Source organism: Eumetopias jubatus, unplaced genomic scaffold, assembly GCF_037043125.1.
Source record: "Eumetopias jubatus isolate StellerSeaLion01/CBP00866 unplaced genomic scaffold, mEumJub1_p1.0 scaffold_9, whole genome shotgun sequence".
Classification (NCBI taxonomy): domain Eukaryota; kingdom Metazoa; phylum Chordata; class Mammalia; order Carnivora; family Otariidae; genus Eumetopias; species Eumetopias jubatus.
In genome coordinates, this window is record NW_028274815.1 from 37,178,736 (window position 1) to 37,203,437 (window position 24,702).

General features: G+C 47.6%; 1 protein-coding gene across 1 annotated transcript; it reads left to right on the forward strand.

Moving 5' to 3' along the window:
• Positions 1 to 3,838: 3,838 nt before the first annotated feature.
• Positions 3,839 to 20,463, forward strand: LOC114223440 (putative speedy protein E7). Its single transcript, XM_028122381.1, has 8 exons — positions 3,839 to 3,956; positions 17,094 to 17,116; positions 17,200 to 17,317; positions 17,504 to 17,701; positions 19,195 to 19,253; positions 19,585 to 19,670; positions 20,141 to 20,315; positions 20,404 to 20,463. The coding sequence occupies exons 1-8, from the start codon at positions 3,839 to 3,841 to the stop codon at positions 20,461 to 20,463; spliced, it is 837 nt and encodes a 278-aa protein (XP_027978182.1).
• The last annotated feature ends 4,239 nt before the right edge of the window (positions 20,464 to 24,702 follow it).

Below are 24,702 nucleotides of genomic sequence, written 5' to 3' on the forward strand. Positions count from 1 at the left end.
TAAATAGAAATAAGATGGAAGAAAGTAGTTTAAGTCCTTTATATATGTATTCTGAGATATTAACATCATTTTGTAGGTTTGGGTTTACACAGCTAGCACGTGAGACATTTTATCTCCTCTGTCAAAGCATTATTTTCAAAATGATGAAACGTGGCCTCATATTGTCAAATATATACGAAGCACATTTATTCAACTCATCAGTGAGGGAGCCAAGAGGCTGGGAAAGCCGGTTCTCAGCATTAGAGAAACAGAGATGGACAGCCAGTCAGGGGCAGAACGCTGGAATAAATAGTGTGTTAGTCCATTTGGGTTCCTGGAACAGAATCCCCTAGACTGAGCAGCCTATAAGTCACAAAAACTCATTTCTCACAGTGTGGGAGGCTGAAAAGTCCAAGACCAAGGTGCCGGCAGGTGAGGTGTTTGGTGACGACCCACTCCCAGGTTCGTAGACGGGCATCTTCTTGCTGTGTCCTCTCATGGCAAAAGGGGCAGGAGGGCTCTCTGGGCTCTCTTTTATAGAAGCCCTAACCCCCCCGGGGCGCCTGGGCGGCTTAGTCGGTTAAGCGTCTGCCTTCGGCTCAGTTCATGACCCCAGGGTCCTGAGATCGAGCCCCATGTCAGGCCCCCTGCTCAGCGGGATGCCTACTTCTCCCTCTGCCCCTCCCCTCTGTTTGTGCTCTCCCTCTCTCTCTCTCAAATAAATAAATAAAATCTTAAAAAAAAAAAAAGCACTAATCCCACTCATGACCTAGTCTTCTCTCCCAAGGGCCCCACCTCCTAATACCATCACCTTGGAATTGGGCTTTCAGCATGATTTGGGAGGGGGTGGAGACACAAACAGTTCATTGCACTAAGTTACATATAAAACTAGTTACATATAAAACTATGATACAATAAAACGGTAACATCTGTGGATATCTTTTCAACCACACAGAAATGGTTTGCATTTTTACTAGGCAAAAGGTACATGTGATTTACCCTCTGTAAGTTAACATGTAACTTCACGGAGTCTGAGTCCTAACAGCTAGTAGATAGTACATGAAACAAAGATATGTCCCCCTAGAGATGTAATGACCCTTCAGTGGACCTATTAGACAATGCTCAGGTATGACATTAAAAGGATACGGAGGCATCCTTTTTACTCAATTCCAAGTTTGGGATAATTTTTCTTTATACCTTCTAGGCCCCTTGCTGGCCGTTTGGGCAGCTTCCAGCAAGTCAGTGATAAGGGCTGAGTTATAGCCTCATGGCCAAAGCCATAATTATCAGCTCCTCTATGAAAATGAGCTGCATGCTAAAAACAAAGCATAATATTAAATTACTAATTTCAAATGGCCATCTACAAAATTTAAAGAAATTCAAGCACCCAGGTACCACCTAGTACCTTTATATATCCTTACATTTTCTCACATCACAGATCAACTTATTTTGATCTTTTCTACTTAGCTTGGAAGAGACATTTTACCTCTTCCTTTAAATGCTGGTCTACAACCTCAGGCCTAGCTACTTGGGTTAAGGTTATGGGATGAGAGCTGAGGAACTGGGGCAGGGTCCAGGATCATGGAACAAGGGACTGGCGGAGGGGTGGGCCAGACACCAGGCGGCATCTAAACACCTAAGGTTAACTCATGTCTTGAGTCTGAAACACAGCCCTTATAAAGAGTCATCCAAAGCATGGCCAAGCGAGCATCCCTCTTCTGCAATATCTAGTCTAAAGACTCTTCCCTCATTCATTCCTTCCTTCACATCCCTGAGGCTGCCCTCATCCCTAGGCTTTAATCACACCATGCCTAGATCACCACCATAGTATCCAATGTCTTCCCAAGCCAGCCCCTCCAAACCTGCTAGAAGATGAGTTCATTCAATTCATTCAGCAAATACTTACAGATTACAGAACAAATGCTAAAACTGTTCTAGGTTCTGCTGATAATCAGAGAATAAGACAAAGTTCTTTGCACTTGTGTAGTTCCTTAAGAGCAAGGAGACAATTAAAAAAATTAATGCCAAGTGGTGATAAGTAAAACCGAAAGAAGCAGGGCTAATTAAGGGATAAAAGAATGATGGAGGGTTATTTTATTGCAAATGCTCATGAAATTTCTTGACTTACACCTGACCTCTTAACATCCTCATCACAAGCCGTGAATCTACAAAGACAGATGAAATCCTTCTATAAACTCAAGTGAACTAGAAAAAGTATTTTTAAAGCTCGGGCAAGTCCCCAGAATAGAAATATTTCTTTAAAAGTTTTCCTGTGTTTTGGTATTTTAATAAAGACCACACAATATGAGGCTTATTTCTTATTTATTAAAAGAAAGGAAAAAAAGACTGATGGAGGGGAAGCTGCTGTTTTATACAGAATGGCCCAGGAAAGCCTCTATAATAAGGGACCTGAAGGGAAAGGAAGAGCCAGCCATGCACATATCAGAAGGAAAATTTTCTAGGAGGAGAAAGCAGCTAGTGCAAAGATCCTGGGGCAGGTACATGTTTACATATTAAAGGACTTCAAGATGTCTGATAAAGAGGAGAAAATGAGGTAGAGTGAATTGAGTCAGAGATAAAGATACAGAGGTACCACAGACCACGGGCCGAGAAAAGGACTTGGAATGTTATTCTGAGGGAAATGGTACTGAGCAGGAGAGTGGGATGATCTGACTTGTGTTTCCAGGCTGCAGCGGGGCAAGGGGAGAAAGGAGTCTAGTGGGGCAGCACCCTCAGTGTCAGATAGGGCATGATGGCAGCTATGAGTGCTGGCGTGGGGAGAAGTCCATGGATTCTGGAGGTATTTCAGAGGACGAACTGATGGGATCCCTGATGGATGAAGCATCAGGTGTGAGAGAAAAAAAGAAGTCAAAGACGACTCCAGGGTTTTCAGAAAGAGAAAGGAGTGGAGTTCAGCACAGATTGTGGCGGGGTGGGGGGTGGGGAGGTTTGGAGAAAGGACACACTGGGAAGGGAGCATGGATAAAGGGTTCGGTTCAGGATATGTCAAGTTCAAAAGATCCAGGTAGAGACAGGAAGTGGGCGATTGGCTGTATGCATGTGCCATTCAGGGAGAATCGAGACCCGAGACTTACACTGAGGAATGGGGAGAGTGTCATCGGTATGTGATGTGTTTGCGTGCCGGCATATGCACATGCACGCGCGCTACGTGTAGGTAGTACGTGTGTTTGACAGCAGATGGTTGATAGAACATAGATGTGTGGTGGCAGATACATGAAGACCGACGCATTTCGAAGGAATCCAAAGCCAGACCCAGGTACTCAGAGAGTGAGGAGAGAAAGTGGAAAAGGTCCTGAAAATGATCCTGGGGCCCTCTAGCATGTTTGTCTGAAACAAGGCATCATGCGGTCACCTGTCCGAACCATCCAAGATGCCCATCGTCCGAACACTTTAGGCCAGTGTCCTCGGGGCACAGAGTCTGGTCCTGCATCCCAAGCCCGCTGCCAGCCCCTCCTTCACCTGAGCCTGCTTCACCCACTCACACACCATGCCCACTTCCTGCACACCTGCGTCACACCATTGGCCTTTGTAGAAGGGTCTCCCCGGCCCCTCCCTTCTCTCTGACTCATTCCTACTATGCCGTCGGAGACTATCCGACCCCCATCCTCCCCACAAGCGCTGCTGTAAGCCCTGCCCCAAGGAGCCCCCATGACATCCCCTCCCCTGGCCAGGCCTAGGCTCCTGACCTTTACCATTACCCCAGCACCAATCACTGTGGTCCTGCACCAACGTGCTTTCTCTCTCCTGGTGAGAATGACACCTCCATGTCGTGTCCTAGCTTCCCAACACTTGAAACAGTACCCAGCATAGAGAGGCATTCAGCAGACATTCGTTCATCATGCCAATGAGAGCTGTGCGGGCAAAGAGAAGTGCCACCATCGTGGCACCCAATGTGACTGGTGCACTCGGGGGCTCCCAGCGAGGCCCATGGGCAGCCTTTCGTCTGTGCCAACAGGGTGAGTTTTCTCCTTCTGATAATTAGTGTTCATCCCAGCATCTTCCTGCTTCCTGTGAGAGAAAAAAACAGGGGCTTTTTCCTCCAACACTATGACTTTCTGCTCTGTTTGGTCACATCAAAGCTGGAAGAGAACAGGACGGGGGTCCCCTGGGGCCCCTTCCCATAGCCTCCGTGACCACCCTCTCCAACCAGGAGAAGTGTCCCCCCATGGATGAAAGAGCCTCCCTCCAACTGTAAATTATTTCTAAGTTGTATATCCTGTTTAATGTGTTTCAAAATTGAAAGAAAATACCTCTCCCACAATTACAGTCATTTTGTAACTCCACGTCACAGTTTCCCAGCTCCTTCCAAACCTACCTATTTTAAAACAGAAAAATACCACTGTTTCTCAATGTATTTTTTATTGAGCAAGCCAGGGTGTGCTCAGCAGACCACTTTCCCCTCCAGGATTATCCTAGGACTATCCGATTAGAGACAAATTAGGTAATACTGTCTGCTGCTCTCTTTCAGAGAGATTTTGAAAGCCTGGTCTTAAGGGAGGCAAGGGAACACCACAGCACACATGAAGGCAGGTGGGGACCTTTGTCGTTGAGACCAGCCACAGGGAGAAGCAGACCCCCAGGAAAGACGTGGCGCTGGACGATGTCAGAGGGTTGTGCGCCAGGGATGGCCTCACACTGCCACCCAGGCTGGCGGGGGGCCGGGGGCGCCTCCCGGGGTCTTCCAACATTGGAACAGGACCCCCTTACCTTTGGAGAGGACAAGCTATAGTCCAGAAGTTCATGGCGGGACGTTTTCTAGTGTGTAGTCACTGCTCTTGATGAGAAAATAGAAACACACCCTCCTTAACCAAGGCTTTAGATGGAGTGAACCTCACCCAAGTCCAACCCTGGGCCTTAACCTCTATGTGTGTCCCCCAACTGATGCCTGGACTCACACCACTGAACCATAAACAAACTAGGGGTTCCATAGTAACCACAGCCTCAGACAACGCGAGAGAGTGTGCCTTGTTTTTAGAGGCCAAATTTTACCTGCTAATAAATAAACAACACTGTCTAAGTACCACAAATGACCTGGAAAAACTATGGGGCCCACAGACAGCAGCAGGCGCCTGTAAGCTCAGACTGACAAAACCCACTCCCTGGGAGATGGCAAAGGACTCCAAAGGAAGCAACCATTTTGCACTCAGAAGGTTGGGAGGCACCGTGAGCAAGAGGCTTTCAAGGTAAAACACAGGCACTCGGGTACCTCCAGAAACCGGGATGCCCCCCAACACATGCAAAGGGCATGTGGGTCAGGAAATCTTGCAGGGAGCTCCAACCCAAAGCCGAGTCAACACGTGCTTCAGCCCCCATAACTCTTTCTTCGACTGGGAGTCAGTTTTCACCAGGTGTGAGGCACAGAGCCATTGACCCCAAGCCAAACATGCAGCAGCAACCTTCCTTAATACAGACACTTGTCATCTCGGATTTAAACTTGACCCTGCCTGCCCCTGCTGCACGTGGGAGAAAGGTCAGTTCAGCGTGCCAGAAAAGTCTCCATGATTAATCACTTCCCACCAGATTTGACAGCCCCAGATAGTTTCCTTCTGGCCTCCAGGCATTATCTCAACTCAGGATGAACTTGGAACTGCCACTTGAGGCCCAAATGCAAAACTGACATATGAGAGGTAGAAGGACACAGGGGACACGTGCCTCCCACCTGTGCCATGTCAGGGCGTACCTGTTTTCCTCAGGAGGACAATGCAAACCTTTCTACAGCACCTAGAGTTCAAAACCGGGCTCATCTCATCCACAGATATGCAATAGTTTTTTGCCTAAAAGCCATGTACCCTCATTACATGTCCAACAAACTTGTTGAAAATCATTGCACGGAAAGACACCCATGGACATCAGGAAGGGCAGTCATGCATCTTGGGCTAAAAGTGCCCCTTTTGGAAACAGATTGGTATGGCCACCTTGGAAAACAGTTAGGCAGTATCTTATAAATCATGCATCCATCCTACGACCCAGCAAACCAGTTCCTGGGTATTTACCCACGAGAAATGAAAACAGATATCCACACAAAGACCTGTACGTAATGCTCATAGCAGCTTTCTTCTTAATCACCAAAACTCAGACACAACTCGAATGCCCATCAGCCAGTGAATGGGAAGTTAAGTGTGTGCATCCATGCAAAGCAAAACCACTCCACAGTAGAAAGGAACTGACCACTGGTACACGTGGGGACATGGACACGTCTCAAATTGATTATGCTGAGTGAAAGAAGCCAGATGCACATACTACATACTGTTTGGTTGCATTCATATTAAGTTCTAGAAAAGGCAAAATTATAGTGATAGAAAACAGGTCACTGGTTGCTGGGGCCAAAGGGAGGGGCTTATTCCAAAGAAGTTCAAAGGAACGTCTCTAGGTGCTAGAATGTTCTGTATCTCAATTGTGGCAGTGGTTACATGACTCTGTATAACCATCAAAATTCATTAAGGGTGCAATAGGTTAACTAATCAAAATAGACTGTATCATGTAAATTATATCTCAATATTTTTAAAAGATCCCACCTACCTACTCCCAAAAAATCAGTCTACAGATTCTGTTCCTGTCCTTCTTTACCTTACTTGCCGTCTGAGCCTCTGTTCCTACAGAAAGCTGTGGTTACAGGAAACGAGAGACTGGGAAGGATTCTTGGAGTTCTGTCCCTTCTAAAACAGAGTGGTCTATGTCAGGACCAGGACACACCTTCAGAAAGCCAGAATGGGGTCCACAGCCTGGCCACCAAATATCCCAGGAGAAGCAGACATAGAGCATTCTGCTGCAGAGATGCTTCATTCCGTCACCTCACAAAAGAGGGGTCCTCACAGAGGAGGGGGTGTGTCATGCAGCACCATCTGGAGAACAGGCAAAGTCATGGCTGCGTGCTCCAGATGCCCAGAGAGGAACACTGGCCTCAAGGATCGACCCTGTGAGTTTCTGGACCATGAGAGAAAGGCTGGTGTGACCTTTAGAAATTTGCCAGAAATAATGTGAAGGATCCCAAGGAGTATGTGCCATGAGCATCTGTAATTCAAAGGAATAAGATAAGTCTGTAAAAGTCAGAGGGGCAGGAACACAGCAAATGTTAAGTACTAAAACAGGTCACCCCTGTGATTCTGGCCAGATTCCAGAAAAGCAGAATTCTTTCTTTCTCACTAGGGAAAAAAAAAACCATGAAGCCTCTTCATATTTAGGTGGCAAATGATAAAGACCAACTATATTATTTTTGCAAACTTACAAATGCCCCGAGCCTGGGCAAATTCTTGAGCAAGAGTATGAGGCACCCACGGTTGATGTTTACAGGTCAGCAAACTAACCACACTGCCTTTCCCACTGCCTTGCTCTTCTGGAAAGGGGTTGGGCAAAAGCAAGAGAACCAAGGCTACCACATTACATGCCAACCATCGGTACCAATTTCTGTGAAATAACAAAGAAATCATCACAGATTCTATTGAAACCAAAACCCGAATAACACCAACAATACGACAATAGTCTCCAAATTGAAGGTTGCAGCCGCCAGGCATGGAAGGACTATGGGGGCACCCCCAGCCATGGACCTCAGTCTCTCCTGAATGCTGCCCACATTCCAGATTTCAAAAGCCACAGGAAGGTGCTGGGCCCTTTGCAACCAAGCTCCAGGGAATCTGCAAAAAATAGAGGAAGCCAGTTAATGCTCTGACTCAGCAAAGAACATCCAACGGTCCCGTTTCCCAGGGCTCCTCGTCAAATGAGCTGGCCCCACTCTCTGCGCCCCCTTCCTCCCAACAGCTGTGCTCCTCACCATTCTCTGTGTTAGCCTCTCCAGGAGAAGAAAGGGCTGGTTATATCCTGCCCCTGGTTCGTTAACCAAAGAGCCCTGATAAGGGGAAAGATATAAACTACAAGTGAAACTTTAAGGGTTGGGTAGCTCGTGAGTGGCCATGCAGGATCTGCATTCAATCAGCCTTCTCCTTCTGTCCACACCCCAGACATAACTAGGTGGTGTTTTAAACCACCTGCCTAAAGCTGAGATATAAACTAAGCTTCTTTCTTAAAAAGGCTGTTTCTCAAATGCCAGCAAGTGTGTCCCGGAACCACAGCCAAAGACAGAGATCAATGGAAGGGGACTGGGGAAGCCATGACCAAGAGGAGCATGCCCTCAAGATGCCCCAGGGGCCCACTCACAGCCTGCAGGGGTCCTCAGTCTCAGCCTCCATTTCCCCATCTATAGAAGGGGGACCCTGCTGCCACATGGGCATGTCAAAGGAAAGAATGAGATGAAATCAGTGAAAGGCACGCTATAAACTGTTAACCAAGATGATTCCTGGAGCCATCTCACAGAAGTTATTACTTTCCATTTAATAAAAAGCCCTTCCCATGAATAGCCCTTTAATTACCAGCCAACAAACATCTCAAAACGTAAGCTCAATGCTCAGTGAATGATGTGATTTTTTTAAAACAATAAAACCAGAATCCTCCTGCACTTCCGTAAGTTGTAGTGGCCTCTGGACTGCTGGGCCCCTGGCTGCAGCAATGAAGCAGAAACCTGGGCAGAGCCCTCACTTGGAAAGCTGAGCCCTTCCAAAGATCAAATCCCGGCTTAACCAGAAAGTGGTGGCTACTGTGCGGGGACCTCATCCCTGGCCAGAGTGGGCCAGGGATCCCCAAGCTGAAGCTCCTTCCCCTCCACCTTTCTCTCCCACTGCAGCGAGCACATCCGTCTGTCTGTCTGTCTGCCGGGGCAGCTGTCCGCCAAAAGACTCCTGCTCTTATTCCCTGATCTTCCTCCTCTCTCTGCCTGAACTTGGGCTCAACAACACTCTCATCTTGTGCTGAGCACAAGAGGAAAAAGAGGGAGAACACTAACAGCACTTCCCTATTCCAGAAGCTTCTAAGCTAGTACATCATTAGCTCATTTTAAACCTCCTGGCAACTCCAATGGTAGCTATCATTAAGCTCGTTTTTGTCAAGGACACAGAACAAATTAAGTGCCAATTTGGGACTCAGGCACAGGCCTACCTGAGGCTGTCGTACTGGCACCCCCACATACCCCAGCACTTGATCATTCACCCTGAGTCACGGCTGGCCCTCCTCCTGAGTCTCAGCTCTGTGGGGGCAGACTGCCCTTGACTGACTGGTATCTGCCATAGAATGTATCTCTCACAAGATGCGCAAGAAAGTTTCACTTTGTTTTTGGAAAGTTCTTTAAATGAAATGAATCTATAATTAAGTGGCTGCCCCACAACGATATATAGCAGTTGACCCCAAGAGAAAGTTTGGGGCAACTGAAGGCTAGGTGGGCAGACACTCCCAGCGATTCCTGTCCCCCTTGGGTAAGTGTGCCCACGCCACGTCCCCGGAGATGCCATGAGATATTTCAAAGGCAGGCTGAGGACTTCAAGCTTCCCAGTCTTCCCAGGCTCTTTCCAGGGAGAGGCTTGCTGAGGGAGACACTCCTGGGACCTTCCCCCTGTGGAGCAGGCAAGCAACACAGTGCAGTTAACAAATCAGCCAGCCCTGCTCCCGTCCTCAGAGGATCCCAAGCTGTGACCTGGTAACACTTCAGGACATTCTGGTCACCTACAACTGGTCCAAATGAAGCTGCTCTCAAGTGGGTCCCCAGGGTAGAGGGGCTGGCCCTAGATGTACCCACATATGGAGGGTTCTGTGGGAGAGGTTCTGAGGAGGGGGTGGGGGTGAGGAAGACATCCTCTTTATCATAAGACCACTGTCATAAGAAGATATCAGGTTGCCTAGTTCACTCAAGGGAAAGTCCTAGAGAAAACAAACTTAGTGTCCACACACCGTCTCATAACCCATTAAGATGGTTACTATCCAAAAACAAAACAAAACAGAAACAAGTGCTGACAAGGATGTGGAGAAATTAGAACCCGTGAGCCCTGCTGGTGGGAATGTAAAAGCTTCTATGGAAAGCAATAGAGCAGGTCCTTAGACACTTGAAAATTGAACTACCACATGATCTGGCCATTCCACTTCTGGGGACCTACCCAAAAGAACAGAAAACAGGTCTCAAAGTGATCTTTGTACACCCACGTTAATAGCCGCATTATTCACGATAACTAAAACATGCAAGCAACTCAAGCGTCGATGGATGGATGAACAATAAACAAAATCTGGTGTGTACACGTCATGGAATATCATTTGGCCTTAAAAAGGAAGGAAAGTCTGGTGCATGCTCCATGGATGAACCTTGAGGACATTCTGCTCAGTGAGATAAGCCAGTCACAAAACTACAAGGACTGTATGCTTCCACTTAGCTGGGGTGCTTAGAATAGTCACATCCACAGAGATAGAAAGACGAATGGCAGTTGCCAGGGGTTGTGGGGAGGGGGCAATGGGGAGTTGGTGTTTCATGGGGACAGCATTTCAGTTTTACAACAGGAGAACTTAGGAGGTGGATGGGGGTGACAGTTGCACCACATGAATGTGTTAAGGACACATAAAAATGGTTAGGATGGCTAATTTTATGCTATGTGCACTTAATCACAATGTTTTAAGTGTTCACACATTAAAATCAAGAGCACCCCATCATTGACCAGATTTCACTTTTTGTTTTGTTGTGATGTCTATTCTTCAGCTTCATAATCCAATGCAAATTTTATTAATGCTAGGATGAGAAAGGAGGAAAGGATAGAGAAAGGAAGAATGCAAGACACAGGCAATTTGCCAGGACCAAAGAAGAGAAAAATAAGTCACGGTCAGTCCAGAAGGTGCTGGCTCTGCCCTTCAGCCGGGCCCTGATGGGGGCTGGGAGATGGCCATGCCTTGCCCTGTGCCAGGGGACTGGTCTTTCCTTCTGAAACTGGCCATTTGGGGAAAAGGGGAGGGGGCAGGGTAGACAGAGGACCAGATTACAATCCACAAAATGTGTTATCATTGTCCTTCCGGGTTCTAAATGTTCCTTTCTATGAGTCACAAAGGTTAACTGGGAGGCTCTTGAATTAAAAACCCACAGGGTTTTCCTTTTATAGACTGTCCTCAGGAGACCTCTGAGTGTTCCTTCTGTCCTCATCCCCAACTGGCAGCTGCACTTAGCATGTGTGTTTACAGAAATACCAGTAGTTATTGCATGTTCCTTTCCATGTGATTAAGCATTGCCATAAAGCCCAGGCTGGATTAGAAATAGACCTTTCCCTTGCTGAAAAGAGCATAACCGGCGTCTGTGGCAGTAGCGTGCGACTTGCGCCACCTACTGGCCACTGTGGGGAATCACATAGCAAACCCCAAAGGGGTGGACCAGGCTTTGCCACCTACCAATGAACTGACCAGAAGCACTGCCCCACCCACCCTGCCGGGCGGGATGTGACTAAGAAATGCCCCCAATCAACTGCCCAACCCTGGAACCTAGCTCCAGATCCGTGCTCCCTCACAAAGGGCTCTGATCACCAGAGCTATTATCTAAGGCAACAGCCCATTGAGTCTCTTGCTCCCATGAGAGGGCACTTCAGGACAAGGGGACCTAACATCACGGAATTATTCTACACATGTGTTCAGACTTGAAGATGAGGGTCAGACCCCTCACTATGGCTTGCAACTATAGCATTTGCCAGGTAACATTTGACAAATAGGTTTTGATCCTTTGACCCTCGTAACCATTGTTATGAGCTATGTTCTCTTATTTTAGAGATGAGGAAAACCAAGAGGTTCAATCACTGGGTTAAATACCCTTTGAACACACAGAGGGAAAGGTCAGGGTACCTGTTGGGAAGTGAAACTATAACATAATAGCTCCTTTTTGGTCTGTTTTCCAAAGCAAACACACCAACATAAAAATATCCAAGTGCTGTCTTAACAATTTGGAAGATCCTATTTAAAAGTTCCCTAAGCAAATGAACATCCCCAGCTTTGCAGCCACTGCCTCATTTCTTGGTTCATTTCAACAAATACGAATTGACCACCTTCTGGGTCCCAGCAGAGCAGCTGGTGGAAACAACTTCATCACCTAGCCTAGGGTAGGGATGCTCTTGATGCCAAAAAACTAATTTTAAATAATGGAAACTTGTCACCACTGAGGATAGTCATGTTCTGAAGCTCATTCACAAAGAATTTGGAGCCATAATAGGAACACGTATGTAAAATCTCCACGAGTGACCACTTCAAACAAGATGACATCCATGAAAGTGTGTGTCCTAATGTGTTCATTTAAAAAAAAATTAGTAGTATCCTATATAGAGCCACACCTAACATTTAGAAAAAGAACTCATTGTCACAACAAACCTTCTAGAAACAGCAGAAGACCCATCCTTTAGGAACAGGATTCTAGAAACTCTCTCCTCCCTGACCCCAACCCTCACTCTGCTCCCTCCTTCCTATATGGTCCCAGATAACCATCCTAGACGTGTCCTAGGCTGTCCTGAAAAAAAAGAAAGAAAATGCATTATGATCCCACTGCTGCCCATTGGCATTTTGAAGAGCATGTCTTACTCCAAAGAAGGAATGCAGCCTCCAGTTTCATACGAGGTAGGGTGACATTGCCTCCTTGTCATGTGATCTACTCAACTGAGGCAGGGAGCCTGATGTGCAGTCAGCCTGCAGAAAGAGCCCACATGACACCAGCAAATGGAACCCATTTTTTTTTTAAAGATTTTATTTATTTGTTTGAGAGACAGAGATAGTGACAGAGATAGCGAGAGAGCACAGAGCAGGGAGGAGAGGGAGAAGCAGGCTCCCCACTGAGCAGGGGACCCGATTGATGGGGGTGGGGAGCTCGATCCCAGGACCCCAGGATCATGACCTGAGCTGAAGGCAGATGCTTTACCAACTGAGCCACCCAGGTGCCCCTGGAGCCCAGGTTTTAAGAGAAAATCAGATTATATGTTTTGGGAGCTCCTCACAGTTTTTTAATATCAATTTAAAAAAACATAAAAACAAATATTTTTAAAACCCTCATCTATACTTCTCTATGGTTTCATACAGAATTATTCCTACCCAAGATTACCACTTTCTGAAGAAATTGAACAGTTAATTTTTTCTGGTGGCTTTATCTAGTGTAGTAGCCTGAGAATTCATTCACTCATTTACTCAACACCTACTCTGTGCCAGGTACTGTTCTAGGCAATTAGGATACTTCAGTGAACACAAGAGACAAAGATGCTTGCCGTTGAGGAGGTTATATTCTAAGAGAGGTAGACAGATCAGAAGCTCTAATCAGAACTTATACAGAAGAGTAAAGATGGTAAGTGCCATGGAGAAGGAAAGAAGAGAGGAGAATGAAGAGTGCCAATCGAGACAGGGAGGGAGTTATGATTAAATTTCACACAGAGAGGAGCGCCTGGGTGGCTCAGTCGCTAAGCATCTGCTTTCGGCTCAGGTCATGATCCCAAGGTCCTGGGATTGAGCCCCGCATCGGGCTCCCTCCTCGGCAGGAAGCCTGCTTCTCCCTCTCCTACTCCCCCTGCTTGTGCTCCCTCTCTCACTATGTCTCTGTGAAATAAATAATCTTAAAAAAAAAAAAAAATTTCACCCAGAGATCAAGGTTGGCTGTTGAGAAAGTGATGCTTGAGCAGAAACAGAGCTCATTTAATGTTGGGACCATGCAACATGCTGGCGAAGCCTGAGAACAGAAGAGTCTGGGAGCAGCCAGAAGATTCCATCAACAGGATTTGCTATGAATCCATCAACAGGGTTGGACACAAAATTTAGGAAGAGCGACCAGAAAGCTCTCCAAGATTTGAGACTTTGCAAGCAAACCTCAGTGTGATGAAAGAAGGAACCTGCACAGGAGGTCCTTCACAGTCAGGCCTTCGAACGGCCTTAACCAAAGCTGGAAAACACAGCGAGTGACCAAGTGAAACAGTCATCCCTGTCTCCTTTTGGGACAATGGATGAAAACAACGCTTGGTGTTAGAAAAATCAGAAAAAATGTTGCTGCTCACCAAGAAAACCTTTTCTGCAAAGGGACTGCCCATGAACAGCCCCATGTCTGGAAGCTCCCTGGGCAATAATAATCTGAGGCAATCACAGGCTGCACCTCATCTGTCTCCCTTTCCTCAGGGACCATTCCTCTGCCCTGCCTCACGTCCAGTGTCTTAAAAACCAACTTGGTTTTTTCATATATTTTGTCCTCTAGTTATCTCGGGGGTGGGAGAGGGTAAATTCAGTCCCTGTTACTTCACTCATGCGGTAGCAGAAGGGCAGAGCAATGATTCTTGATGTTGGAGAATTGGAGCTGTAGGCCCTCTGCCTGCCAACCATGGAGGAGACACTCCCCAGTCAGGGGAGCTCTCGAGCCCCCTAACACATGGTTGTTCTTAATGTGTGTGATAGACCGATGGTGGTCCCGTTCCTCCCTGCCCCTGGAGTCACACATCCACGTCCTTGTCGTGGCCTCGTGGTGGGCGGAGTGTATTTCCCCACGCTGGAAAGATGGAGCTGTCCTGGGACTTGCGGCCTGACAAAGGCTGAGGTTTGCGATACACTTGCTGGCCGGCCTTGGACTTGGAGGCACTGTCTCCCCTTGGTGAAGTGAGCTTCTCCACTCAGCCCCCAACGGGCAGTTCCTACAGAAGGCTGTGATGGCTGTTTCAGCTGGAAGCACAGGGGAATCGTCATTCAGAGCAAGTTTGCGTTGAGATATTGAGTGTGGCTTGGTCTCAACTGCACTGCATTAAGTAAAAGAATTCAAAAGAATTTGGTACTGGTCTGACAGCTCTGGTCACAGCAGTGCTTAAAATTCTAGTAGGATTCAACTTGTCTCACTAACAAGATGAAGGAGCTGAAGCAACACTGAGGAGAGAGACCCTCACTGGGAGGACGAGCAGCCGTGGCATCAAGACCCGGTTAAGAGGGTGAACAGACAAACTACAGACTATTAGAAAATATTTGCAAACCATGTATCTTACAAAGGACTTGTATCTAGAATATATAAAAAGCTGTGGAAACGCACAGTAAAGAAGGGAACAATTCAGTTAGAAAAGATGTGAACAGACATTTCACCAAAATGGATATATGGACGGCGGACACACGTGGAAAGACGTTCAACATTTTAATCTATAAGGGAAATGCCAATTCAAACCATGATGAGATAGGGTCGAAATAAAAGCTAGTGATAACACCAAATGCTGGCAATGGCATGGAGAAACTGGGTCACTCAGACGTTGCTGGTGGAGAGGCAAAATGATAGGACCATTTTAGAAGAAAATAGCAAATGCTCACAAAGCAAAACATACACTTTGCCACGTGGCCATGGAGTACTACAAAGCAATAAAAAGGAATGAACTCTTGATTTATGCAACCAACCGAAAGGTTCTCAAGGGAATTATGCTAAAAAAGCCAATCACATAAGATTATACACTATCTGCTTCCATTTATATAATAAATTTGAAATAACAAAATTACAGAGACGGAGACAAAATTATTTGTTACCAGGGATTGGGGGGTGGGGGAATACTTTAAAAGACTAGCATGAGGGATCCTTGTAATGGAACTGCTCTAAATCTTGACTGTTGTGTCTCTTGATGGTGGTCACATGGGTGTACACATGTGAAAAACCTGCATAGAACTAAAGACACACATAAGCGAGTGCATGTAAAACTGGTGATATCTGAATAAAGTCATTGGATTGTACCAATGTCAATTTCCCACTGTGATATTGTGCTTTAGTTATGTGAGTTTGTACTATTGGGGGAAATTTGGTGAAAGTTACATAGGATCTCTGTTTTATTTCTTACAACTGCATATAATCCTACAATTATCTCAAAATATAAAAGTTAAAAATTTTTAATCTTAATATGATCATAGCTAAACAGAAATAAGAAGACAGTAAAAATAAACTACATGAGTTACTTTTATTATGGATGAGGAATTAGTCAGCTTTTAAGTTTGTGTCTTTGATATGTGGATGTATTGCTTTCATCATTAATTGATTTGATTTAACACAGGATGAGTTCCAAAGTGGAGATAATGTTGGGATAAAAGGAGGTGAGTCCAGTACTCAGGCTGGGACACTAACTGCCCTCCCCTTGAGGCTCATCATCTTTTCCTTGAGGGCCTTTTATAGACCAAAGAGCAGTTCCTGGTGGAATGATGTGATGTCATCAGTGACTTGTGTCAAGGGCTCCAGAATCTTGGGAGCCATTTGATTCCAAAGACCTGGCTACGGTCAGTGTTCTTCTCACACTGTTCTGAGGCTGTGCTCTGGGTAAATGTGAGGGGCCTAGATCCCAAGACAGCCAGGAAGTCCACTCTGGGTAAGTGTCTCTCATTCCTGTCCTAGACTGAGTATGTAAGGCCACCCAGCTTGGCCTTCATAAAGGGTGACTGAGGCACAACTCTTGTTGCGCCTGGCCATTCTCCCCTTGAGCACTGGTCAGACACGAGTCCTAATCCCAAATCTGAAGTGCTCTAGCCTTGGTCAAGGAACAAAATCCTACGCAAGTTAAGTCACCATTTCCTCACCTGTAAATCATGTAAGTCATACATCTTAGCTCACAGATCATTACAAGGATTGAATGAGGTCATTCTTTATGCATTGATCAATACTGGAAGTTCAACAGGCAACCAATAACTGTTAGCTATTATTGCCATTTTAATTATTATTAGGTTTCACAAGGAGCAGGTTAAGCAAACAGAAATGACCTGGTCAGAATCAGGTTGAGTCCCTTCCATTTTATTCGTACACAGAGAAGACAAGACAGGATCCCTCTGGGCTCCACATTAGCTGCCTCAGAGATTGCTCCAAGCCAACAGGACCCAGCAAAGAAGAGTCAGAAGAAAAGGGTGTGAGTGGAAGGGAAGGCAGGTGTATGTGATCATTTGGCTTCTACCCACAGTCTCTGAATGACTGAAGTTGACAGAACACCATGGCTCCAACATTACTTCTCCTTCCTCCTCTCAGCTCTCATGTGTTTGGGTCTGCATGGGCAGGGGGAAGGGCTTTCAGGGTGAGACAGGGAGGTCACTATCCTGTGCACTTTTATGGCTATTAAAGACATCTATGACTAGAGAATTTTACATCTGTCTCTATAGAGGTATCCTCCAGGCAGAACAATCCATGGAAAAAGGCACAGGAGAGCAGCTCTTGTCTGGCAAAGAAAGGGAAATAATAATTCCTACCCTCTTTTATAGACAAGTGCAAAGGGGTGATGGTTATTCTTTTATCCCTCCAGATGTCACATGCAAAATTCTCAAGGTGAGTGGGAAAGGAAGAGCCTAGCATTTCTCAGGTGAGTCCTCCTGCCATGATGACACAGGGTCCTTCCTCTCTCCCTACAGCTCCATGGAATAGGAGCCCTCTGGCCTTCCAGTTCTGCCTCTTCAGAGGCTGTCCCTGAGCAGAGAGCCAGGAGAATGAGAGGCCGGAAGAGGAGGAGATCGATGGATGTCAAGGCAGGTATGTGTCCTCGCGTGTGCCTCAGTTTCCCTGCACAAAAGTGTCAACTACTGTTGAGTGACCACTTACCATCTTGTCTTCACAAGGCTGAGTCCAGGCCCAGTGTTCAGAGTGAGCTGCACGGCAAGGACTCCACTTCTCAGGTGGGTCACATCCACGCTGACTCAGCACCTTTTGTTTCTGCAGCTGCCCAGGAGAGCAGTGTCCCAGCCTCCAGCTCTACCACCTCAGAAGCTATCTCTGAGCTGAGGTCCTGGAAGAAGAGGGGACAGAAGAGGAACATATGGACAGTCAATCATGTTGAGGGAACAAAACTCAGGATGAACAAGAGGAGAAGACCCAGTTACCGTCCTGAAGACCAAGAAGCATTCTACCGACTTCTGGGTGTGTGCTCTCAGCGGATGGAGCGTTCAGGGTCCTGCTGAGTGGGGATCATGTTGGAGGCAGTGGCTCTGGGATCATGCTCAAACCTCTCTAAGCTATAAAGTGTCCGGGGGGGCACAGACACAGAGCAACCCTGCTTCTGCTGGGGAGCTGGCAGGTTTTTCCTCTCTGAGACAAGTTCTTAGAGGGAGAGGGAGGAGGCTACAGTGGAGAGTGCTCAACAGTCAAGACATTTCAGAACAAACCAAGGGGTGCATCCTCTGCCCACTGGGATACATTCATGTATTCCCTCCGATTAAGATTTTAGAGATTAGTGATGAAAAGACAACCTAGATCTTGCTGTCTGTACGTTCAAGGTGGGAGGAGACAAAAAACAAACCCATACAGAAATAAGCTGTTCTCAGCCAGTAACAAATGCAGAGAAGTAATGTTGTTCAAAGACAATGATGCCTGGAGACGGAACGTGAAGAAGGAGAGGGGAGCTCTATGAGATGGGATACTCCAAGGACTCTGTCTGAGAAGGGGCCATCAGGACCAGAGGCAGGATTAAGTTGATAGTTCTGGGGACAACACTGATCATGTTGTCCGGTACAGCATTCATTAGCCACATGTAGCTATTAAAACCTGATTTAACTCATTTAAAATTAAATTTAAAAATTCAGTTTCTCAGTCTCATGAGCCACATTTAAGTGCACAGTAGCCACTCATGGCTAATGGCTCCCATAGTGAACAGTGCAGATCTAGAACACTTTCATCATCACAGAGAGTTCTATTGCAGAGAGCCAGACTGATTGGAGAAGGGTCAAGGAGAATGAAATAACACTTGACTCCTCCATCCTCCCTGTTATGCAAGTGTCATTGTCCCAGTCAAGGAGCAAGGGAAAGACAGCACCCACATTCTCAGGTCTCCCCTGGAAAATGGTACCTCCAGGGGACAACTCTAATCCCAGAGTTGGGATTGGGGGTGGGGGGCACAGGTCATTATCTGCAGGAAGCGAGGGGATTCGGGAGAAAGAGAGCAGGCCTCCCAGCACCCCCCGGGGCTGCGAACTGACCGCCACAGGCTCAGGGTGCTCAGTTAATGGGAGGCAGCAGGAAGCTTTGCCCGGCCCCAGCATGATAAAGTGACAAGGACAAATGCAGTGTCATAGAGACAGAGACCCATGGCCACATCCAAGCTCTGGCTTGAGGCAAATGTGTTAAGCATTGAGAGCCAGGTCACATCTCTGTGATCACGCCCATCACGTGGAAGTTTACAATAGCGAAATCCAAGCCCCACAGATGAAACTCACGACATATGCCTCTCTGGAAGGAGTGGCCATTGTCACAAATATTAAGACTCACAACCCTCCTGGCAGAAGGGACGCTGCCTCCACTTCCGGGAGACAAAGGAACTTGAGGGAGGCTCTGGTTTTCCTCCTTCCCTCTGGAATGTCCCACAGCCCCCAGAAGGGCTGCTCCAAGGCCCTCCTCACTTCTCCCTTCCTTTGCAGAGGATCCCGCGATCCAGAGCTTCTTGGAAGCTGACATTTTCCTCAAAGTATCCGATAAGGTATCTGCAGCACCAAAATGATGAGGGCCCGAAGGGTCCACAGTCACCACCCCATGGGGGCAGGAACAGAGAACCAGATTTCTGGCCAGGTGGGAGAAGCCCTAGAGAGACCTGCTCTCAGTGTCAGAAGACACACCGCCCGTGGCCTGCCCTGCCCATGGGCATCTTCTCCTGGCTTCCCATCCGTTCCTCTCCACTTGTCAAAGGGCCTCAGCACAGCCCACCCTGAGGGGTTCCCATCATGGCCGTTGGATGGGGCAGGACCCGTGGCCCGTGCGGGACACTCTCACCCCCTCTAGTGACCCCTCACCTGCCTTCCGTGCCCACACAGTACCTGCTTTCCATGGTGGTGGAGTACTTCGGCCGTGTTGGGCTGCCTGGACACCTGTACAACAGGATCCACTTCTTCCTGGCCCTGTGAGTTCCTCCTTGGGGACTGCTCTCAATTCTGCCCAAACCGCCCCATCCCACAGCCTCACCACCCCATCAGGATGGCTTGGCCATGCCTATGAGCCAGACGGTCTCAAGTAGTTCCTCTTGGCCACAGAGCAGATAAGGCCTTCAGGGGTCACACCGTCATGGGGGAGGGGAAGGCAATGAGTAAGTTCCTAAGATCATGAAAGTAGCCAAGAAACATCACTTGCTGCTCAGAGACTGAGTGACCGGAGGGAGGAAGCCCCAGGGAAATGGAGGGCAGCCAGAACATTGACCTGGGCCAAGCACAGCATGGGCCCCACAGGCTTGGTCCTGAGGACGGTCCTGCTGTCCCTCTGGAGCCAGGCTCCCTGCAGATAGGGCTTCCCCAACCCTCCTTCCTGGACAGACTGCCCTGGGCACTGGGTCCTCCAGTGTGACCTCTGCAAGCTTCCCCTCTTTTCCCACGGCAGCTACATCGCCTCCGACATGGAGGAGGACAACCCCACGTCCAAACGGAGCATCTTCCAGTTCCTGCTGGGCAGGGAGCACTGGCCAGACCTCTACAAGGAGTTCCTGAAGTTGAAGGTGGAGTTCTTCCATGCAATGGGGCACCGAGCCTGGGTCACCCCGGAGTTGTGTGAGGAGGTCTGTTGGGGACGAGGACCAGAGGGAGCACCCGAGTGGTAGGGCTGGGCCCTTCCTCCAGGTGCTTACGTTGCTGTTTCCCTTTCAGATCCAGGCCCAGAACCCACATCACTGGGTCTGGAGTCGGGTGCGCCAGTGTGCCCCCTAGGTTCCCAGGGAACAGAGCGGGGGCTGCAGGTGGTCCAGGTGCATGCGGGTGCTCTCGGGCTCGGCAGGGTCGGACATCCCCACCCTCTGTGCCCCTGCAGTCACCTCCTGGGCTGGTGGGCATGAAGGGGAAGCAGTACAGCATCCCTCCGTGCATACAAGCATAGTAAGGGTTCTGAGAACTCCCATGATAAAGAACGTAATTACCTGTGTTTATATCAAAACTCTCCAAATGAATTTCACTGTGGAATCATGAATGCAATACCAGATCCCCAATTTGCATATCAAAAAAATTTTTTATGAACTCTTGGAAATGCTGATTTAAGTAATGAAAACCTCTGTAGGGTTTTGATCTGAGTTGAAAATTTTAAGCAAATAAATGGAAGACACTGAAGTCACCCTTACTGGAAAGGGGGCTGTTAGCCTGGTGGCTCTTGGGAGGAAAGAGATTAATTCCACCATGTCATCAAAAGTGGTATGTGATTTGCTCCCACACGAAGCAAGCTTAGGAGCTGGGTCCCTGAAGGATGTGTCAGTCTCGTCTTGTCACGGACAAGGAGCTCCTCGGGTTCCTGGTCTCTGCAAAAATCAGAGTGCTGGGGAAAAAAGGGCCACAAACACCTGGAGAACTGTGAAAAAGCACATAATAGATGACACACTTATAGAAAACGAATGCTTGACCAGCATCACACTCTTTAGAATATGTTTTCTTTCGTTTAAATTTGATTGCTATATTTGGGTTTACTTGAAGTTGGGGGAGATCGTTGGTGAAACGCAGAAGAAACCCTTTGCCTGGGAGACAGCTATACCAGAATAATCTTGTGAACTGAGCCACCCCCGCCTCTTTGCAGGCTGTGACAGAGCCTCTTCTGACCCTAGGAAAAAGAAGGTCAAGTGTGCTCTGTGATAAACCAAGTTTGGGATAAAGTTTAACTCATCCACAGGGGGCTTCTTATTTGAGGACAAACAACAACTATATATGCCAGAATCTCAAATTCCAAAGAAAACTGCATTTATCGCCACAATAAAAACAGAGACGAATAGTGGCTACAGGGGCCGCTCTTGGATCTGGCCACTTATACAAGCAATGAGGGCGGCAGCTGACTTTGCCCGGGCTCCTTTCCAACACACACACCTGTGCTGAGGCACTGAGAACTTCCTCACTTGGGAGTTTGCCTTCTGCTCTGATTTCGCTTTCTTTCCTCGTAGCTCCCGCCCATCCCCTGCCTCTCCCTGCCCCGACACCAAGCTGCTGCCTCCTTCGCAGGCTCCAGGAGCCACAGAGGGACAGTACTGGGCCTCCAGTTTTCCTCAGACCTGCAGGAAGGAGGGTGCAGGGACAGCCAGGACCATGGCAGCCTGAATAGCACAATGGCTCCCCAACCTTCCAGTGGGTGTCGGCCAGCAAAGGTCCTAACCCCTGAATAGCCTGGAAGGGTGTAGTAGTAACATGGAGGGGGACCAAAGGAGCCGAGAGACCAGAGCAGCAGCCTCTGTGGAGGGAGAGGGAGAGGGGACGGAAAGTCTGGGAAGAGGCCTGGATCACTGAGGAGGAGGAACTCGAAGGAAGAGGCCAAAGAAACAGCTAGAAGATGGTGAGGAAAAGAGGAGGAGACAGGAAGGGGAGAAACACATGAGAGAGGACACAGGATGTGGCCAGCCCATTCGAGGCAATTAGCATCTTGGGGACAGTTGTCCTTGGAGCCTTTCCTGACACTCCGCTAGAAGTGAATGAAGAGACGGGGGGGAATTCCAGCCAGGAGACTGGCGGGAGGCACGGAGCTCACTGATGTGTGGATCTAAGGCTGAAACAAGAGTGGGAACAAAAGGGGGGAATCCTATGCCATGATAGGCTCCGACATCATAGAAATAACCCAACTTTCAAAATGAGAGGAGAAGGGAGGGAAGAAGGGAGGAGGTCATGAATGGATGGCTAGGGACAGGTGGGGAGGTCCAGAGTGCCAGCTAGGCCAGAAACAAGGCAGTGGAAGCTGAGGTTAAATAAAAAAAAAAAAAGGGACTGGAAGAGTCCTGTGAGGGTATTAGTGTTAAATGTATGCAGAACACAAGCCATCCTGAATGCCAAATAAATGAGTATGATAAATTTTAAGAGAGCAAAGAAAACATCAAATACATGGTAAATATAAGAAATAGAGTAGAAATACAATATAGAAATATAAAAAATGAGATTCAACTGAGATCAGTCATATTATTTGTATTCATAAATCTGAACTCACTACTAAAAGATTCTCAGACTGATTCGCAAAGCAAAACCCAGCTCTGTGTGAGACTATCCTTAAATCATTCAGAGGTGCTAACAATAAGGTGAGGGCTCGGGGTACACCATGCAAATGCCCTCAAATGAGAGTAGGGATTGTGATCTTGATACCAAGGGAAGGAACATTCAGATGCAAAACCCTTCGGAGACTAGGAAGGACACGTGGGATGGGGTTGAGGGGCAGGATCTGGGGTAAGTGCCCAGTGTTACAGGCAATTCCACAGGCCTGGGCTGGTCCACTGCAGCTCGATTTGCTCAGTGATGCTCATAGATTTTACAGCTCTCTCGACGGATGGAGGGATATACAGATATATTGATATATAGATATGTACACCTATTCTAGATAGGAAATCTAATTAGTGGGCAATAACTGCAGTTACCAGACAGAAACTGTCTAGCTCTTCACCACTTTTTTCCCATGGAAATGCCTGATTTGCCACAAAACTGCTTGTAACTCCAAGGTTCCCAGGAAACTCACAGTCAAGCATGGACAGAATATCCAGTCTTGTAAAAGGCTGACTCCTTTCAAGAAGCACTACACCCTGTCTATCCCATGAGGGCTTAACATTTTCTTCTTGAGTCCTCTGGAACTTTCCAGTTGCAAATAATCACAGTACTCACTGTCTGTGACACCTAGTCCTTGCAGCCCCAGAAGGCCAAGAAATAGGCTACGAGGTTGTTTCTCTCCTCACTCAGGCATCTAGTGACCCAGTTCCAGGAAGTTTGGCATAATACACGGCCAACCCACATTGTTCCAGTTACTTAGCAATAAAGACCATGAATTCTTCCTTTAGTCAATGAGTCCTCTCAGTGTGTTATGGAGAAACCCAAGGCCACTCAGAGGGGGTCACTGCCACTGTGGCCTGAGGCTGGTACCATCCAGATGAGTTGGCGCATGGATTACAGGATTGTCACAAAATCTTGGAGTGTCAGAGCACACCTGAGGGTTTGATCATGGAAAAGGAAAGTGAACAGCACTGGGAGCTCAAGAGATAGCCAAGGGGCTGGAAATTCTATGAGCAAAATCAGGGGAGACCAAGTGGTGGTGAGTGGTTTTTATGGGACTTGGGGATGGGGCTGAGTTCACACTTGGGTCATTGTGTCCCACTTAACAGCACAGGGTTTGCTCAGGAACCCAAGTAGAAAGGGTGTTGATGAAGCAAAGTAGATGGAAATGTTTAGGGAGCAGAGGACTGAGAAGCCCCTGCAACACTACAGAATCCAGGGGTGGGGGAGCACCTGTCACAACTGGTGGTAGCTTCCCAGGTGTGCACCAACTGCCCTCCTGCCGGCCCGTGACCAGTGAAGGAGAGCAATGGCCTGGCTGCCTCTTCCACCTCCAGGCCTCCCCTGGACATCTCTCACTGGCTCCTCCCAGTGGCACACTCTTACCTGGCCCCACATGGGAAACAGGTGAGCAAAGAGAGGAGGAGATGCTGAAGATACTGAGTTGACATCTGGCCCAGGCAGAGGGCACAGTGAGATGAGCCAAACGAAAATTAACTAGAGAAGCAGAGAGGGAGTTTGGAGCAAGATGACACAAGACAGCACCCACACCACCCTCTGGGGTTTTGCAGAAATTTCATCAAGTGGGGGTTGGTGCTCATTTCATCTAGATCTTACCAGGCAGAAAGACTGCAGCTAGGGATGCTAATTACAACAGATTTGCTAATGATTCTTCGATTGTTGAAGAGCTGTGTACATTTACCCACATTTCCAGTTGATGAGACTATCTTCTTAATCTCTGGAATGGTACACAGTAAGCAAACAAAAGTCTTGATTAAATGAAAAATAGGCACAAATATGGACTCAAGACAAATGAAAGAACACGAGTGGCACTAACTAGCTTCCAAACACTGTCCCTGTGATAAAACCGCCCAGTGACATGATTACCCAGATCATGATCTAGTACATCTGGGTTCTGGAAGCCCATGGACTACAGCTCCCCAAGGCAGCATACCT

Excerpts from the sequence above, each read along its gene's own strand:
- LOC114223440 (XM_028122381.1), top strand. The coding sequence starts at position 3,839 with ATGCCAATGAGAGCTGTGCGGGCAAAGAGAAGTGCCACCATCGTGGCA. Across the intron at positions 17,318-17,503 it reads ATCGATGGATGTCAAGGCAG|CTGCCCAGGAGAGCAGTGTC; the intron begins GTATGTGTCCTC and ends TTGTTTCTGCAG. Across the intron at positions 20,316-20,403 it reads CCCCGGAGTTGTGTGAGGAG|ATCCAGGCCCAGAACCCACA; the intron begins GTCTGTTGGGGA and ends TTTCCCTTTCAG.